General features: G+C 42.8%; 1 protein-coding gene across 3 annotated transcripts in view; it reads right to left on the bottom strand.

The window, feature by feature from the left end:
* Window positions 1–19762, bottom strand: part of KSR2 (kinase suppressor of ras 2) — a 651354-nt gene that overhangs the window by 194412 nt on the left and 437180 nt on the right. For all 3 annotated transcript variants that reach the window (XM_043980701.1, XM_043980709.1, XM_043980704.1), the window contains exon 6: window positions 13448–13517. In XM_043980701.1, the coding sequence (XP_043836636.1) occupies window positions 13448–13517 (70 nt within the window). The remainder of the gene's footprint in view (window positions 1–13447; window positions 13518–19762) is intronic.

Genomic DNA, 19762 nt, shown 5'->3' with positions numbered 1-19762 from the left:
AACATGGACTTGAACTGGAGGGTCACTCAAGTGGACCAACTGAGTCCCAAAGCCAGTGTGGTTCTTAGGTGAAAGCCTGATATTGGGCTGATAGTTCTAGAGCTTAAAGGGACCTCTGGAATGAACCCTATCATTTTATGGGTGAGGAAACTGACGCCCAGGTTGGTGAAGTGACTTAGGATCAAAGGACCATAGATTTAGGGCTGGAAAGGACCTCAGAGACAATTTAATCCAATCCTGTCATTTCCTAGTGGCTTACTTTGGATTTGAAGCCAGGCTCTCTGACACCAACCTGTAGGATTTTTTCCACTATTCTGTGCTGTCTTCCATGGTAGGGCAGGAGTGAGAGAAGGATGGGTCTGGCAAAGCAACGGTGGAATTACAAAGCTGCAAAGGATCTCAGGTGCCTGACAACGTACCCTAAAAGAGGTCGTTCAGCCTTACTTTATAGGTTCCCAGTGTGGTTCCCATGGTTCCCATGTAGTCCATACTACTTTAGTCCTAGTTTCAAGGAAATTTTCCTACATATCAAGCCCCTATTTATAATCTTGCTGGGTAGGTACTTACTGATGTTTGCCTTCCTTCAAACCAGGAAGAACCAGGTAGTTGCTAATTAAATCCATTTCATTTCAATTAAATGCCTATTATACGAGAGCCAGAGTTGTAGGTAAGGAAAAAATATGAATCAATCCTTGCTCTCCAGAAGTTTGCATTCTTCTTCTTTAAGTGACTTGCCCAGGGTCACACAGCTAATGAGTGTCAAGTGTCTGAGGTCTGATTTGAACTCAGATCCTCCTGAAACCAGGGCTGGTGCTTTATCCACTGAGCCACCCAGCTACCCCAAGAAGTTTGCTTTCTAATAGAGATGGGGGAAAGATACCAAGTATGTACAACTATATCAATGAATTCCAAGAGGGTGAGAGAACTAATAATGGGGGATCAGGAGAGGCTTTCTGAAGGAGGTGGGCCCAGAGCTGCATTTTAAAATAATTTTACTTCATTAAATATTTCCCAATTGCATTTTGAAAAATTTTAACAATCATTTAAAAAATTTTGAGTTCCAAATTTTCTGTCTTCTCCTTCCCTACCCCTATAGAAGGCAAAAAATTATTGATTATATAAATAGTTATACAAAACATATTTCCATGTTAGCCATGTTGCAAAAGAAAACACACATACACCCAACAAATAGGAAAAATAAAGTTTAAAAAATATGCTTCAATCTGCACTGAGAGTTTATCAGTTCTCTCTGTGGAGGCGGATAGCACTTTTCATCAGGAGTCCTTTGGAACTGTCTTAGATAATTTTATTAATTAGAGTAGCTGAGTCTTTCACAGTTGATTATACCTACATTATTGTTATTATTTTGTACAATGTTCCCCTGGTTCTGTTCGCTTTCGCTTTGTATCAATTAATATAAGACTTCCCAGATTTTTCTGAAACCATCCTGCTTATAATTTTTATAGCACAATCATATGTCACAGCTTGCTCCCCATTACCCAAATGAAGAGCATCCCCTTACTTTCCAATTCTTTACCACCACAAAAGATAAGAGTTGTTATAAAGATTTTTGTGCATATAGGCCCTTTTCCCTTTTGTTTGATCCCTGAGCTGCATTTTGAAGGAGGCTAGGCATTCCAGAAGGAGTGCATTCCAGGCATGGAGCATGACCTATGCAAAGGCATAGAGAAGGAAATGGACTCATGTTCAGTGAATAGCCAGAAGGTCCTTTTGGCTGGAGCTTGGGGAAAAAAAGCATACAGGCTTAACAACTGGCTCTCAGAAAGGTCTGCATGATACATTTTAAAGTTTAAGATACATCACCAACATTTTCCCTATCACATTCTGAAGTCTAGAAAATCAACAAAACAATAAAGCAAACCCTGAATTTTAGTATTTGATTTCCAAGGTACAAATGCGTACTCTGAAAATTTAACAATCAGCTTTCACAACACAGTAATGGGTATTGAATGCATGAAAGGAAATACTATAAAATATGGCCATAAAGATAAATGGGAGCCAGATTGTGGAGGGCTTTAGATGCCAGACTGATGATTCATTATTTTATCCCATTGGAAATAGGGAGCCATTGAAGATGGCAGAAGGTCATGAGTTGGTCTGATCTGAGTTTTAGAAATTGCATTTAGAAGATGAAGGGCCACTATGGCTGACTCATCCATATACTAGTGGATGATGTAACCATTGAGGAAGTCATCTATATAACTGGGACATTCAACTTTAGAGGATGCATTGTCAGGTCAGTGGATTGTAGTCAGCAGAGTACAAGGGAACGGCATCAGGGGAAGAGCACTAAAGCAGAAGAGTTAGATTTAGCGTTATTGGTTCCTGTTGTTTAGTAGTTTGAGTCATGTCTGACTCTTTGTGACCCCATTTGGGGTTTTCTTGGCAAAGATCCTGGAGTAGTTTGCCATTTTCTTTTCCAGCTCATTTTACACATGAGGAAACAGAGGGAAACAGGATAAAGTGACTTGCCCAGGGTCACACAGCTAGTAAGTATCTGAGGTTAGATCGAACTCAGGAAGATGAGTCTTCCTCACTCCAGGCCTGGCTCTCTATATTCCCCACAGTGCTTGGATCTGAGTTCAAATCCTAACTCTTCCATTTTTGTTTTGGGACCTTGGCCTATGCACTGGCTTCAGTTTTCACATCTGTAAAACAGAGTTAAAGGGTTAGATAACTTCCAAAGTCCCTTTCATTTCTCATAAACCCTATAACGCTGAACTTGTAGTCAAAAGAGCCCTGGTATCAGTCAATAAATAAGCATTTAAGAGTTTAGGTCTGAGGACACAAAAAAGATAAGAACAACCCCTGTCATTATGACAGGGGAAGACAACAGATAATTAAGTAGGTACATTCATCACATAAACAGAGGAGATTGAGGTTCAAATCTATTTCAGTGCTCAACAATAATGCACCTAAACCTCACTTAGCTTCCATTTCTTAATCTGTTAAATGGAGATAAGAATGTCTGCAGGGCCTACCTCACAGGACTAGTTGAAGAAAGTGTTTTATAAGCCTTAATGAACTTATATACCAACTTGAGCTACAATTTAGAACTAGAAAGGCCCCCAGAGATCAACTTGTCCAACTTTCTCATTTTACAAGGAAAGAAACTGAGGTAGACAAGGGAATTGAATACCCAAGGTCACACAGGAGAGTGGGACTTGAACCTGGGTCTTCTCTACATGAGTCACTTGGTATACAGAGGAACTAGAGGAGTCAGTGGTTAAAACACTGGATCTGGAGTTGGGAAGGCCTGAGTGCAAATCCAGTCTCGGACACATACTAGCTGTGTAACCCTTGGCAAGTCATTTTACCTCTGTTTGCCTCAGTTTCCTCAACTTTAAAATAGGGATAATACTAGCACCTACCTCCTATGAGGATTCAATGAGATCATATTTGTAATGTGCTTTATAGACTCTAATATAAATGCTTATACATACCTTATATAAAATGCTTGCTAGCTATTATCATCATCTTGATGAGGGTTGCCCCTTCCAGCTCAACCTGACCCTCTCCTGAGGCCTCCTTCTTTTCTAGATTCTAAAGCAGGAAGGGAGGGGGGTAGTGGGCAATTCTAGAGCAAAGAAAATGCAGGGGCTAAATTAATTGCATCCATCTCTCCAGCCACTTGCCTGAGGCCCGGCTTCTTTTCCAGGAGACAGGCTTCAACCAGCAGGGTTGGGAATGGGAAATTTATTGAAGGTTGCCAGGTCAGAGTGAATTTTCGATTTTTATCAGTATCAGCTGGAGTTGTATCTAATCTCAGCTGGATCTGAGTTGAAATGAAAGTTGGATGTGATTATATAAATTGGTGCCTGAGCCTATGAAGGGGGAGGGGGGAGGGGGGGAGGGGGGGAGGGGGGAGGGGGGGAGGGGGGGAGGGGGGAAGAGGGGAGGGGGGAGGGGGAAGAGGGGAGGGGGGAGGGGGGAAGAGGGGAGGGGGGAGGGGGAAGAGGGGAGGGGGGAGGGGGGAAGAGGGGAGGGGGGAGGGGGGAAGAGGGGAGGGGGGAGGGGGGAAGAGGGGAGGGGGGAGGGGGGAAGAGGGGAGGGGGGAGGGGGAAGAGGGGAGGGGGGAGGGGGGAAGAGGGGAGGGGGGAGGGGGGAAGAGGGGAGGGGGGAGGGGGGAAGAGGGGAGGGGGGAGGGGGGAAGAGGGGAGGGGGGAGGGGGGAAGAGGGGAGGGGGGAGGGGGGAAGAGGGGAGGGGGGAGGGGGGAAGAGGGGAGGGGGGAGGGGGGAAGAGGGGAGGGGGGAGGGGTATGGTCCTCTCCTTTACTCAAACAGATGTCTAGCTCTCCCCAATTTGGCCTCAGAGATCTAAGGAAGACAAAAACAACTAAGTCAGTAAAACAACATGGATTTACAAATGAGGCTTATGTGCCTAATAAATTGCTTTGACTCTTCCCTTTCTGCAACCTATTCCACTTAACAGCTCTGATTTTTAGGGTGTTTTTCCCTTATGTTAGCCTCTTTGCAACTGCCTTTCTCCTCCTAGAAGAGATAGCCCTGTTCAGTCGTTTCAGTTGTGTCCAACTCTTCATGACCTGATTTAGGGGTTTCCTTGACAAAAATATTAGAGTGATTTGCCATTTCCTTCTCCAGATCATTTTACAGATGAAGAAACTAAGGCAAACAAGGTGAAGTGATTTGCCCAGCTAGTGTCTGAGGCCTCATTTGAACTCGGGTCTTCCCAACTCCGGGCTTAGTATGATATCCACTGCACTGCCTAGTTACCCTGACATGAGAGAGTGATAAGTCTCTAGGAATTTCTCTGGACCTCCACACTCTGCACCCCAAGGGTGAGCACACCCCTTTCTCCTCAAACGGGGAAGAGCTAAAGTGCTCTTCTAGTTGGTTAGCTTTGGGCAACACCTGGGAGCTTGGTCCCAATGGGGGCACTTTACTATCACTTTCCGTGTACTAAGTGCATTTAGCTTCAGGGAGGCAGCTAGGTTGTGTGTGAGAGTGGGGAACACGAGTTAAAATCACACCTCAGAGGCTTTTCAGCCCTGGGCAAATCATTTAATCTCGCTCAGTTTCCTCATAATAATTAAAGCTCCCGCCTCCCATGGTTGTTGTGAGCCTCAATTCAGATAACTTATGTAAACTGCTACATAAATGCTAGTTCTTATCATGGAATAATTTATATTATAGCTGCCTATGTAACAGTCAATAAACATTTATTAAGCACTTATGTGCCAAGCACTGTGTTAAGCGCTAGAGATATAAAGACAGAAGTGAAAACAATCCCTACCCTCAAGGAACTTATGGTTTCGCCCTGGGCAACGACATGAACAGAATAGAAGGAAAGAGAGTGGACTCTTTAGGGTAGGGAGCTTAAGGTGAGAAATGTCCTGTATCAAAGCTGTTGGTCACTTCCTCCTCAAGTTAGAGTATTGGAAAGTTGCCTGTTTGTGAGATGTTTGATCAGGTCCCAATCTGAGGTTTTCTTGGCAAAGATGCCATTTTCCTTTGCCACCTTATTTCACAGATGAGGAAACTGAGGCGAATGGTTGTGTCTGAAGTTGGATTTGAACTCATCTCTTCCTGACTTCCAGACTCTATCCACTGTGCCACCTAGCTGGCCATGCTATAACAGGGATTCTTTTGCGGATATTGGTTAAATGGCTGCCTAGGTTACTTTCTATTCGATCCAACAATCCTTCTACTCCCTCATACTCCAGGTCTTCCTCCAACTTTTTTGCAAACTCTTCCCCCTGACCCCAACTGCTCCTCACTGTTTTGTGAGACCACATGGCTCTTAATTTCCCACCATGTTGTTCTGGGTAATCAACTGCTGCCTCTTGGAAAGATGATTTTACATGGAAAAGATAGGAAGAAGGAAATGGTTCTGAAACTACCAGTAGCAGCCTCCAAAGAGAAAGCAAGTAACCATTATTGGACCACTTCAAGAAGGCCCAGAAGAGCTCAGGACCCTGAAATTCCAAAAGGGTGTCAAGTTTAAATTACTGTTCTTATCTCAGGAGACAGAGTATGGAATAGGGGATCTAGCCTCATTGACTGTTGATCTTCTTGCTTCTGATAATTACAATCCCTGGCCCATTTGACTCCAACTGCTCTGAAACAGCTGTAACCTGGGCAAGTCACTTAACTACAGTACTCTAGGCAGCTACGACAACGTGTGGATCTCTATCTGTGAAGGGTGTTTCCACACCAGGAGTCCCAAACCACAGGAGTTTACAAAAAAAATCCCAAATACAGTGCCAGGCACTGTGCCAAGCACTGGGAAATACAAAAAAGAGGCAAAGAGGCCTGGAAAGAGTACAGATTTGAACCTAGTTCAAACTCTGTCAACAATTGGCGAACCATTTAACCTACATGACTTCATTTCCCTGATCTGACAAATGGTCATAGTAATATTTGTTAAAGGGATAATTAGAGGCAGCTATGTGGCATGATGGATAGGGCTTAAAACCAGAAACTCTCATCTTCATGAGTTCAAATCTGGCCTCAGACACTAAGTGTAATCCTGGGCAAGTCACTTAACCCCATGTGACTCAATTTCCCCATATGCAAAATGAGCTGGAGAAGGAAATGCCAAATCACACAAGAATCTTTGCCAAGAAAACCCCAAATGAGACAAGGAGTTTGGGGCACAACTGAAAAAAAATTACTTAACAACAAGGATAATTAAGGTGCTTTGCAAAGTTAGAATCCTTTTTCAAGAACTGAGTAGAGGCATTATTGGTGTCAAGATGGAGCCTCCTTAAAGTCCCAGCAGGCATTAGTGCTACACCAAAGACTGGCATGATTAGGAGCTCAGGTGTTATCTATTACAGAAGACCTTTCTCCATTATTCCCATTGGAAGGACTCACTCCTGATACCCAAACTGACTTTGTATTTCCTTTTTCTTTGTGTACTACTCTTTATATATCTGAGAAGCAACTAGGTATGACTGGATAGAGAGATTGCCTCAGAGTCAGAAAGACCTGAGTTCAAGTCTCACTTCTGATGCCTACTGTGCTGTGTGACCCTGAGTAAGACACATTCTCTTAGTCCCTTAGGCAACTCTCTAAAGCCATAAATTGCAGAGAAAATGCCATCTAGGCTGGTGATGGAAATACAATGGTTAGAATTCATATAACCCTTTATACTTGACAAAGCACTTTACATAAGGTTCCTGTATATCTCAGTTGATTGAGGGGGCTCCCTCATCAAAGGATCCTGACACTTGGGAAAACTGCAGCTTTCATCCCTCAAGCACTGTCAGATGACCTAGGGATACAACCTAAGGAGGTCTGCCATCTGCCTCACCACAACACATTTACGATGTCTAGTCATTTCCATCCAATCTGCAACTGAATTTTCCTTTCCATATTGTTTCATCCACTTAGTGTGTGAGTTCTTTTTGACCAGGAACTATTTCGACTCTTCTATTTGTATCCCCAGTGCTTAGCTCATAATACTGTTTAATCCTTTTTCATTTATTTGTTGGTTTATTCACAAATCTGGCTAAAAAAAAAACAAAACCTCCCAACAACTTTTATTTACTTCTCTGTGTTATTTTCATCCACAGAACTGAAGCTCCTTGAGGACAGGGAATGTTTTGTTTTGTCTTTTTATATCCAACACTTAGCACGGTATATGGTATATAGTGCTTAATAAATACTTTTTCATTCATTTATTTGTTCATTCATAAATCTGCTTAAAAGAAAAACACGTTTTAGTGAAGAAATTGAGGGAAACGAAGGGATTGGGACAGCAAAGTGTTAATTGTGGGAATTGAGTGAATCACGCTGACTCCATCTTGTGACTCAGTTCTAGAACTAGTTCAGTTCCCTTTCTAGTCACTTAAGGGTCTAGTCTAAATTCTGTCTTGTAAGAAGAGTTTATTCAATTGTGGGAATTGGGAGAAAACCTTATTGCATTGTCTGAACCTAGCCCTTCATAGCCAGGAAGCTGGACTACCGCACTTGCTGTTTAGAAACTCTTAACTAAGGATTTAGGCTTTGCTGATGAGAAACCCAATCAAATCCAATGACTGAGGAAAGGAGTTTTCTTTCTTACAGTTGTACATCTCAAGCAGCTCATCTGTCTTATCTGAAAACAGGCCAGTACTTATCAATAAGTTATTGTTTGCATATTCCTTTGATTGTTTACAGATACTTGTTGGGGACAAGGAAGCTTCCTTTTCTGATTTCAGAGAATTGCCCCTGTTTGCTCTCCCCCTCCCAACTTGGAAAGTCCTTCATCTTTCCTTGTTTCCTTTTAATCCATTGGTTTTATTTGACTAATTGTTTTTAATGTATAAAAGTCTGTCTCCCAGGGCAGCTAGGTGGCACAGTGGATAGAGCACCGGCCCTGGAGTCAGGAGTACCTGAGTTCAAATCCGGCCTCAGACACTTGACACTTACTAGCTGTGTGACCCTGGGCAAGTCACTTAAACCCAATTGCCTCACTTAAAAAAAAAAGTCTGTCTCCCCCTGTATTGGAGTCCAGCCCTAAGCTGAAAAGGTATGGTCTTGGTTTATTGGGCAATTGCCATACATTGCTTAATAAATGGATATGCTCAGAAGATTGAACCTTTGTTTCCTCGGTCATTTCATCTTTCACCCACCACATTTATTTACTTCTCAGTGTATATGTATGTTGTTTTCCTCCATAGAGTACAAGCTCCCTGAGGGTAAGAACTGACTTTTTTGGTCTTTTTCATGCCCAATACCTAGCACAGAGCATGGCACATGATGCTTAATAAATGCTTTGAATAATAAATTTATTCATTCAACAGTATGGTTTAAAATAAAATCCTTGTATTTACTTCATTCCATGGAATCTAAGCTCCGTAAGGGCAGGCACTATTTGAATTTTGTCTCTATCTCTAGAGCCTAGCGAGATACCTTGCACATGGGAGGTACTCCACAGTGCATGTTGAATTCAAATGACTTAAACCTAACTGAAAATAGACCTACAAGGACTGGTGCTCCTGTATTAATTGTTATTGTCACCAGCCTAGGACCAGAGTAGAAGTATAAACTGATTGCATGTCCCCAGGTCCCTCTCCAGATAATCTGTTTTGTGAGGCCCCAAGGTGGCTGTTTTCTCTGCATGTGATATGTTTTCAGTAACTTTTCATTTCAGATGGCCTGTGGGGGACTCTTCACAGAAACTTCGGGGACTTCCATGGGCAAGTAAGTATTCGTTTTTGAGTATGTATTGGCTTGGAGGCATGTGATTTATATCAGGCTCATCAGCCAGAATTGGAGCTTCGTTACAGTTAATTAGTGGGAGCTGTGAGCTGAAGCGAACCCTCTTTTCCCCCCATGGGCTTGACAGCTGGGACAACACAGCTCGAGCAGAGTGAAATGCTCACTGAAGCTTCAGGGTATACTCCCAACCCTCCCTGGGTGAGGGGGTGGGGAGGGCGGAGGTAGAACACAGCCTGCAAGTCACTCAGGGTTCACCCATGGAAAATAAACCAAGGGCAATTCTGCCCTGGATCCCAGGATAGGTTCTGTGGAAGAGTTCCCCCAGAAGGAGGTCAGTGGTGGCTCAGCTTCAAGAGATATCACTAGACACAAATCCAATCATGCAAGGCTATATTGTGGAATATGCAAAGGGCTAACCCTATACCTGGATCCTCTCAGTGATTCCCTCAACACAGGAGCTCCCAGTTGGTCTCTTGGTCCTTGTGTCAGGGTAGGGGTGGGAGGGTAGGTCAGTGATGATTGGTGATTAAGCCAATAGACCTCAGTAAGCTAGAGAAGCAAATGAGGAGAAAACACCTCTTTTTACAAGTTTGCTTTTTCTTGATACTCAGTCCATGGAGAAGGGGAGGAATTTTTTTTTCTTTAGCCACTATACCGTGGCTAGAGTGCTGGAGCTGGAACCGGAGCCAGGAAGATCTGAGTTCAAATGCTGCCTCCAACACTAGCTGTGTGACCCCAGACAAGACATTTAACTTCTACCTGCCTCAGTTTCCTCATGTGTAAAAAGAGCATAATAATAACACCTATGTCTGAAGGAGGTTGAAATAAGAATATTTGTAAAGCATTTTGCAAACCTTTAAGAAATATATAAATGGCTACTATTATTATCATTACATTGTTATTATATTATTATTGCATTGCTATTGTTATTATTCCTTCTGTCCCTTTCTAATAGCAGCTATGGAAACTACAGAACAGGTAGCAACCATATGTATTTGCCACTTGAGGTTGAGGCTCAGTCTGAAGTCCTCAGCTGCCTCCTCTGCTTTGTGTCTCTTTCCCTGAGAACAGAAATCTTGAAAGATGAATGTTTGCCTCATGAGAATGAGAGGTCTGGGTCACTGAATGGGGTGTTGGTTACCCGAGGGAAGCAGCTTCCTGCAACTACACCCCTCCCGGAGAAGTAGATGACTGCTCCCAGGAGAATGAGTAATGCATGCCTGACTGACCAGATGATAACAGACCCTGAGCTGCTGTTCAGACAATCCATATTGGAGGTGAACAGAAAATATCTCTCAGAATTACTCCAACTCTCCTGGAAATTTATTTCTTCCAGAAGAGTATAATAGGAGTGAAAGACTATTGTTTCTTATTTTAAAAATCTGTCGAAGAATGTTTATGAGTCTTGTGTATTAACGAATTTTTTGTGATGGAGGAAATATCTACTATGTTGTACACTTACTAGAATGGACTTTTGTTGATGTCCTTTAGGGAAACCTTACACCCAAGCCAAGCCTAAACTCTCAGAAATTTCCCTAATGTTCTGCATTAGAGTGGTGACATGATGAGTGCAAGAAAAACTTTTTAGAGGAACACTTATCCCAGATTGAACTTGGTCCACTTAAGCCTAGATCCAGTGCATTTTGTGAGGGCAGGGTACCTGCTGGGCCAAGGGCAGCATAAGTAAGGAGGCAACTTAAATTATTAGCATCTTCAGAAATTCAAGAATTTCAGAGTGGTAAGGGACTTCAGAGGCTCATGTAGTCCTTGAACAAAAATCCCTTTTATAGAATTTCCCAAAGAGTGACCATCTAACTTTTGCATGGAGACCTTCAGTAAGGGGGAAATAGACATTGAATTTATTATTGTTTTTTTTGGTGAGGCTATTGGGTTTAAGTGACTTGCCCAGGGTCATACAGCTAGTAAGTGTCAAGTGTCTGAGACCAGATTTGAACTCAGGTCCTCTTGACTCCAGGGCCAGTGCTCTATCCACTGCACCACCTAGCTGCACCTTGCCACTTAGCTGCCCCTGACATTGAATTTAGAAATGGAAGACCTAGTTTCAAATGTTTTAATCTTGGCTCGACCACATTGGAGACTCATTTTCCTGCTCTGTAAAATGAGGGGCTTGGACCAAATGACCTCTCATGTCACTTCCAGCTCTAGAGCTGCAATCTGATTTATAATCTCAGTTACCCATTCGATTTCTAAATAGCTCTGATCATTAAGAAGCATTTCTTTCCATTAAGATTACAATGAACTCAACACCTTAATAATAATTAACAATAGCTAGCATTTATAGAGTGCTTTAGGTTTGGTAAAGCATTTGCAAATATCATCTCATTTGATCCTCATAATAACCATAGGAGAAAAGTGCTATTATTCACCCTATTTTACAGATGAGAAAACCAAGGCAGGCAGAGATGAATTAATTTGCCCAGGGTTACACCGCGAGTAAGTGTCCGAGACTGGATTTGAAGTTGTCTTCCTATTCTAGGCCCAGCACTCTATTCACTGGGCCATCTATTTGTCAGTTCTATCTATATATTTGCCACCAAGCAGAACTGGGACCATGTCTTCTATCAAATGACATAATGAATGAATAAGCACCTACTATAAGACAGGCGCTCAAGATACAATGTCAAAAAATGACACACTCTCTTTCTCTCTTTCCCCCTCCCCTGTCTCTGTTTCTCCTCCCTCCTCCTCACCCCCCCTCTGTATCTGTCTCTATGTCTGTCTCCTTGTCTCCCTCTCTGTTTCTGTCTCTGTCTCTTTCCTTCTCTCTGTCTCTCTATGTCTCTCTTTGTCTCTCCTTTTCTGTCTCTCTCTTTCTTCACCTGTCTCCTTTGTCTTTCTTCCTCTTTCTTTCTGTCTCTGTCTTCTCCCTCTCCCTCTCTCTCTGTCTCTCTGTGTGTCATTTCTCTCTCATGTCTTTCTCTTTCTCTTTCTTCTTCTCTCTGTCTCTATCTTCTCTCTCCCCTGTCTCTGTCTTTATTTTATCTGTCTCTCAGTCTCTGTCTCTGTGGCTTCTCTCTTTCTCTCTGTCTCTGTCTCTTACTATCTTTGTTTATCTGTCTCTTTCTCTATATCTCTCTGTGTCTCTTTCTCTACCTCTTGGTCTCTGTCTTTCTCTCTGTCTCTCTTCCCTTACAAAGTCATTAGAGGCCTTTTTCATAGAGTGACTGTGGCCATTTGATCATGACCTTGGGGACTTACCAGCAGTGGAAATGGTAATATGAAAGCTCATCTCACAACTCATTTTTCCACCAATCAGGAAGGAATGATCACAGCAGGAAGTCAAAGATCTGATACAGTGAAGTGAGAGAAGAAATTTGGACCAGGAGACACAGCATTAGAGAGGTGGGTGGCTCCTGCCCCCAACGCAGCTCCTTTCAGTGCCTCCCCTATCATCTCTCCCTGGAGATCACCAGGATCTCTTGGGAAGGGAATGGCTTCAGGCCAAGATACCAGGGAGGTGGCTGGACATGAGTCTGAGCAGCAGCTACCCTGCTCTCAGTGGAGTGACCTGAGGGGAATTCTGGGATATCAGGAAAGCTGTTCTGTGCAAGAGGGAGCCAAACAGTCCTGAGGCTCTGCTGAGGAATTCTCCAAATCATAGGCCCATCCATATATTTCAAGTTGCAAGGGACTTTATAAGGTCATGTAATTCAAATCTCTTACTTCACAAATGAGGAAACTGAGGCCCAGAGAGGTAATATCAAATTGGCAAGCATTTAAGCACCTTCTAAGTGCCAGGGCTGGAGCTATATCATCCTGACTCTGACCTCCTTGGGGAAGCTGGGTGGTACTATGCGCAGAGTCCTGGATCTGGAGTCAAGAAGACCTGAATTCCAGTCCAGCCACAGACACTTCCTAGTTTTGTAACCATGGGCATGTCATCTAACTTCTGTTTGCCTCTATTCCCTCAACTGCATAGAAAATGGGAAAAATAATAACCTCTACCTTTTAGAATAGTGAAGATCAAAGGATTTATAAAAGGCTTGGCCCAGAGCTCGGAAAAGAATAGGAACTTAATAGGCACTTGTTGGCTCAGTTTCCTCATCTGTAAAATGGAGGTGATAGCACCTACCTCTGAATGCTGTAAGGGTCAAATGTGATGGCATATGTAAAGCACTTTGTCATCCCTAAAGTGCTATATAAATGTTGGTTAGTCCAGGCACCATCTTTCACTGCAGAGAAACAAAGTATGAACACCATCCCACTTCCCTTTTCCCGTCCCCCAAATCCAGCCTACCTGTGTTTTATTGAGTTGCCTAGATCTCTTCGAGGAATCTGAGGAGACCATCGAGGCACTGACAGAGTGTCTGAAGGAAGAAAAAAGAGGCAGAAGGAACAGATTATTTAGCAGATAAGCATATTTTTTCCAACTTCGAAAGACTGAGAAGAGGACCCAGAAGGCCCATGGGACTCTAGATGGGAATCCCCCAATTCTATGGTAATTAGGGATTTGAAGCAGCTAGGTGTGCCACAGTGTACTGATCCTGGAGTCAGGAAGACTCATCTTCCTGAGCTCAAATCCAGCCTCAGACACTTACTAGCTATGTGACCCTGGGCAAGTCCCTTAACCTTGTTTGTCTCTGTTTCCTCATCTATAAATGGACTGAAGAAGGAAATGGCAGACTATTCTAGTATCTCTGCCAATAAAACCCCAAATGGGGTCATGAAGATTCAGACATGACTGAAATGACTAAACAACAACAGCAAAATCAGGGGTCTGTGACTGCCTGAAAAAAAGCAGTGAATGAATTGGCTTATTTCCCCAACCTGACATTTCTGGTATCAGAGACTCTGTACAAAATTTAAAAGAGCATCTTAATATAGGGCAGGGAAGAAAGTGCTGGATTAGGAGTCAGTGGACCTGAGTGCAAATTCAGACTACTACTTGCTATTTGGGATACCCTAGGCAAGTCCTTTCTTATCTTGGTAACTGACAGTCACCAAGTGAAAGTGAAAAGATGGGGTTAGAAGTTCTCTATGGTGTCTTTAAGTTAGTCAGTCAGTCAATCAGTCGGTCAGCCAACCAACAAGCATTTATTAAGTCCCTAGCATGTGCAGACACTGTACTAAGTGCTGGGGAATTCAAGGAAAGAAAAAAAAAACAGTTTCTGCTCTCAAGGAGCTCACAATCTAACATAGGAGACAATAGACAAACACCTACTAGAAAACAAGATTTTGTTTCTGCTGCTGTTACTGTAATTGTTTCAGTCATGTCCTACTCTCTGTGACTCCATTTTGGGGGTTTTCTTGGCAGAGATACTGGAGTGATTTGCCATTTCCTTCTCCAGCTCATTTGACAGATGAGGAAACTGAGGCGAACAGGGTTAAATGACTTGTCCAGGGTCACACAGATAGTACATGTCTAGGGAAGGATTTAAACTCAGGTCCTCCTGATTCCAGGCTCTATCTACTGCATCATCTAGTTGCAAACAAGCTAGATTGGATATAAAAGACAAATTGTAAATAATTTTATAGGGAATTAATCACTTGCATTAAGGGAGATTGGGAAAGTCTTTTAATGGAAAGTAGGACTTTAGGTGGGAAGAAAGCCAGGGACATGGAGATGAGAAGAAAGAGCTTTACAAATATGGGGGTCACCCAGAAAGTTCCATACTCAGGGAATGGAGTGTCATATTTAAGGAAAAGTAAGGAGGACAATGTCACTGAATCATAGAGTATATGGGGGAGGGGTGTAAGATATAAGAAGAGGAAAAAGGTCAGGGGAAGGCAGATTATGAAGGGCTTTGAATGCCAAACAGAGGATTTTATATTTGATGTCATCAGTGAAAGGGAACCACTGAGGTTTATTGAATAAGGAGGTGAAAGGGTCCATTTTTTTTATCTAGGAATATCAATTTAACAGCTGAGTAGAAGACAAACTGGGGTAGATATAAACCAACCAGCAGGCTAGTGCAACAGTCCACCAAGAAGATACCTCAAAGATGGCAAAGGATAGGCAAGTGAACTCTCAAATTCATGACACAATCACTCCAAAAAAAAATCCAAATAACACCATAGGACAATTCCTGGAGGAGCAACATCCACAGAAGAATGTGCTGAAATCATCTTCCAACAAAGGATGGCTTGGAAGGTCATAAGGAGGGAATTGCTGTGCTGAGATAAGAGTGGAGCCCAACCCTGCAATCACCCTGTCACAGATCCAGTGCCAGGAAGGCCTCACCAGAGAAAGAGATCCCCCAGAGCCTCTGAATTAGCTGAAGCACCGGTGTCATCTGGAACTAAGCTCATAGGCTGATGAAAGGGCTGAGCCTCTGGCAGGGGGGAGATTATTGTGGTCTATGCTGATACTGAGGCAGAACTTGGGTTTTCATCCCTGCTGGTAACCAGGAGGTAGGCTTGAGTAGCAGTGGCCCAGGTCGGGGAGGGGCAAAGGTAGTCAGAGCTGACAACCACAACACACAAAGTTGATTGATTATCAAGTTGGTCTAGGGTCATCTACAGACCAGGCAACAGGCCACTCAAGTGAAGAACCTGTTCCTCCTTAAATCATATTACCTGGAACCTTCTGAAGTTTGGGTTAGTGCAGCCTGGAAACAGTGCCCCACTTGAAGGAGCTAAAAATCAAGTAAAAAAGAACGTCAAGATGAGCAGACAAAGAAAAGTGAGGACCATAAAAAGTTTCTTTAGTGACAAGGAAGATCAAGGTGTACCCTCAGAGGAATATGTCGATGTCAGGGCCCCTATATCTAAAGCTTCAGGGAAAAATATGAATTGATCTCAGGCCATAGAGGCATTCAAAATGTACTTTGAAGATAAAGTTAGAGAGAGGAAAAAATGGAAAGAGAAATGAGGGTGATGCAGGAAAGATATGAGAAAAAAGTCAACAGTTTGAAAAGTCAAATTGGCCAAATGGAAAAGGAGGTACAAAAGCTCTCTGATGAAAATAAATGCCTAAGCATTAGGACTGAACAAATGGAAGCTAGTGACTTTATGGGAAACCAAGACACAATAAAACAAATCCAAGTAAATAAAAAAAAATAGAGGGCAATGTGAAATATCTTGCTGACCTGGAAAATAGGTCCAGGAGAGATAATTTGAAAATTATTGGTCTACCTGAAAGGAAAGAGCTTAGAAATTGTCAGGGGAAATTGCCCTGATATTCTGGAAGCAGAAGGTAAAATAGAAATTGAAAGAATCCACTAACCACCTCCTGAAAGAGATCCCAAAAGGAAAACTCCTAGGAATATTGTCCAAATTCCAGAGCTCTCCGGTCAAGGAGAAAATATTACAAGCTGCCAAAAAGAAAGAATTCAAGTACTGTGGAGCCCCAGTCAGGATAGCACAAGATCTATCAGCTTATACATTAAAGGAACAGAGGGTATGGAATATGATATTCCACGGGGCAAAGGAATTGGCATTACAACCAAGAATCAAGTATCCAGGAAAAGTGATCATAATCTTTCAGAGGAAAAAATAGGACTTCCATGAAAAAGAGGACTTGCAGGCATTTGTGATGAAAATACCTGAACTGAATGGCAAATTTTACTTTCAAATACAAGACCCTAGAGAACCATAAAAATTGGAGTTGGGGGACATACCTAGGGTTGTGCAATGAGTGACTGTCTTGTGTCTGAAGCCAGGTGTTGGCTGGGACCCCCATGGGTCCAGGGTGGATGATTTGTCCACTGTGTCACCTAGCTGCCCCATGATGACATCTTTAGGATTAAATTGAGGGGTGAGGGGAATGCACTGTGGGGGGGGGGGAGGGAAGAGGTAACATGGGGTGAAATCCCACATGAAAGAAACAGGAAAGGTCTTATGGAGTGGGGGGAAGTGATGGGGGAGGAGCAGGGCAGTAAATTAATTTTACACTCATCAGAATATGCTCAAAGACCTTTATCTCATCAGAGTTGCCTCAAGGAGGGATTAACACACACTCAATTGGGTGGAGTAATCTATTTAATCTGGGCAGTAAATGAACCTAACACTCATCAGAATTGGCTCAAAGACCTCAGAATTGGCTGAAAGGACTGAATAAATAACATACACACTCAATTGGGTGGAGTAATCTATCTAACCCTGCAGGAAAATAGGAGGGGAAGGGGATAAAGGGAAAGGGGCAAAAGAGGGGGGGCAGATTGGGGGAGGGGATAGACAGAAACAAATCCCTTTTGAAGAGGAATAGGGTGAAAGAAGATAGTAAATATCATGGGGAAGGGAATAGGATGGAGGGAAACAGTTAACAATAGTAATCATGAAAAAGAGAAAAGTGGGAAAACTGTATAAAAAATATTTATAGCAACTCTTTGTAGTGGTTAAGAATTGGGAATCAAGGGAATGTCCATCAATTGAGGAATGACTGAAGAAGCTGTGGTATATGATTGTAGTGGAATGGTATTGTGCTATTGAAAATGACAAACAGGATGATACCAGAAAAACCTGGAAAGACTCATATGAACTGATGTATAGTGAAGTGAGCAGAACTGGGAAGACATTGTGCATAGTGACAGCAGTATTGTTTGATGAACAATTGTGAATAACTTAACTATTCTCAGGAATACAATGATCCAAGACAATCCCAAGGGACTAATGAGGAAGCACTCTATCCATCCCCATAGAAAGAACTGATAAAAAGAGCACTTGTGGATTGTACATATATAACCTATATCAGATTGGTTGATGTCTTGTGGAGGGGGGAGGAAAGAGAGGGAGGGAGAAAAATTTGGAACTCTAAATCTTATGACAATGAATGTTGAAAACTACCCTTACATGTAACTGGGAAAAAATAAAATAAATGCTTGTTCCAAAAGAAAAAACCAACCAATAAACAAAAACCAATCTACCATGAAGAGAAAAAGGCCTGCACCAGGGTGGTAACAGTGTCAGAGAACAGAAGGGGACACACATGAGAGATTTTACAAAGGAGGAATTGACAAGAGTTGGCCACAGATGAGATGTGGAGGGTGAGGGTGAGAAGTGGAGGACTAGAAGATCAGTGGTACCCTTAACAGTAATAGGCAAGCTAGGGAGAAGGAAGATTTTGGGGGAAGAAAGGTAATCAGTTCCCTTTGGTGGAATTTCAGATAACTGTGTGACAGAAGGCATAATTCAAGTCAGGTTCTTAACCACTTTCGTATCATGTACCCTGTGGTAGCCTAGTGAAGCCTATGGTTCTTTTCAGAATAATGTATTTAAATATATAAAATAAAATCCATGAACTTACAAGGCAAACCAATTATATTGAAATACATTTAGCAAAACATATATTTTTTAAAAAACAAATTCACCAATCCCTTCCAGGAAATATATTCATTAAATATCTAATATGATCTTGGTACTTAAGGGAATGTAGGCCCCTTCCATTCAAAAGGTTCCTCTAATTTAACTGAAAACCAAAATGGCAGCCTAATGCAAGCCAATTTAAGAAACTTCAAAGGGAAGGAAGGGATGGGAAAGGAAGGGAAGGAAAAAAGAAGGAAAGAAAGAAACAGATTATATCCTCTCTCCAATTCTTTCCTTCCTAGCACTGGAGAACTGTATGCCATAGCTGTTAGTTCCTCGAGTTGTTGCTTACATGGGCAACATAAAGGATATGAATAGAAATAATGCCTTCCTTGGGGTGGGGGGCAGCTAGATGGCACAGTGGATAAAGCACTGGCCCTGGATTCAGGAGGACCTGAGTTCAAATCCGGGCCTCAGACACTTGACACTTACTAGCTATGTGACCCTGGGTAAGTCACTTAACCCTCATTGCCCCACCAAGAGGAAGGGAAGGGGAGGGAAGGGGAGGGAAGGGAAGGGAAGGGGAGGGGAGGGGAGGGGAGGGGAGGGGAGGGGAGGGGAGGGGAGGGGAGGGGAGGGGAGGGGAGGGGAGGGGAGGGAAGAATGCCTTCCTATTGGGGTTATCTCACAACTGAATCCTGCAAGCCATCAATCAGGTCTCCTTAATTCAGTGCTTACTACAAGCCTGGCACTCTGCTAGACCCTGGGGGACATCCGTGTCAAGCCTTGGATGGTCAAGACTCTTAAGAATCTTACAATGAGCTTGGGGCGATGGGCTATATGATGAATTTGGAGTCAGAGGATGGGATTGCAGAATGACAGAATGGCAGAGTTGGACAGGACCTCAGTGACCATCTAGTCCCAGCTGAACAACAATCATCCCTACCATATCCCTGGTCAGGATAAGTAGCCAACCACCCTTTTTTTGAAGAACTTCAGGAAAGGGGGGAGGTGGGTATTTCATCCTTGGATATCTCTAATTGTTTTCCTGACATCAAGCCTAGAGTTACCACTTTGAAACTTGAACCCATTGCTCTTAGTTGAATCCTCTTACCCTCTCCTTAACTTGCTGTAGTCTGGCTTCTGACTTGATCAAACAAGCAAAGCTGCTCTTCCAAAGTTAACAGTGACCTCTTATTTACCCAAATTTTCTCAACCTTCATCCTACCCAAACTCTCTGCAGCCAGTGACGCTGTCCATCACCCTCTTCTCCTTGTTACTCTCCTCTCTAGGTTTTTCTGAAACTGCTCTTTCCTAGTTCTCCTCCTACCTGTCTGACTGCTTCTTCTCAGTTTCCTTCGTTGGATCT

This window comes from Dromiciops gliroides, chromosome 1 (genome assembly GCF_019393635.1).
Source record: "Dromiciops gliroides isolate mDroGli1 chromosome 1, mDroGli1.pri, whole genome shotgun sequence".
Classification (NCBI taxonomy): Eukaryota; Metazoa; Chordata; class Mammalia; order Microbiotheria; family Microbiotheriidae; genus Dromiciops; species Dromiciops gliroides.
This window is presented reverse-complemented; position numbering and strand designations above follow the sequence as displayed.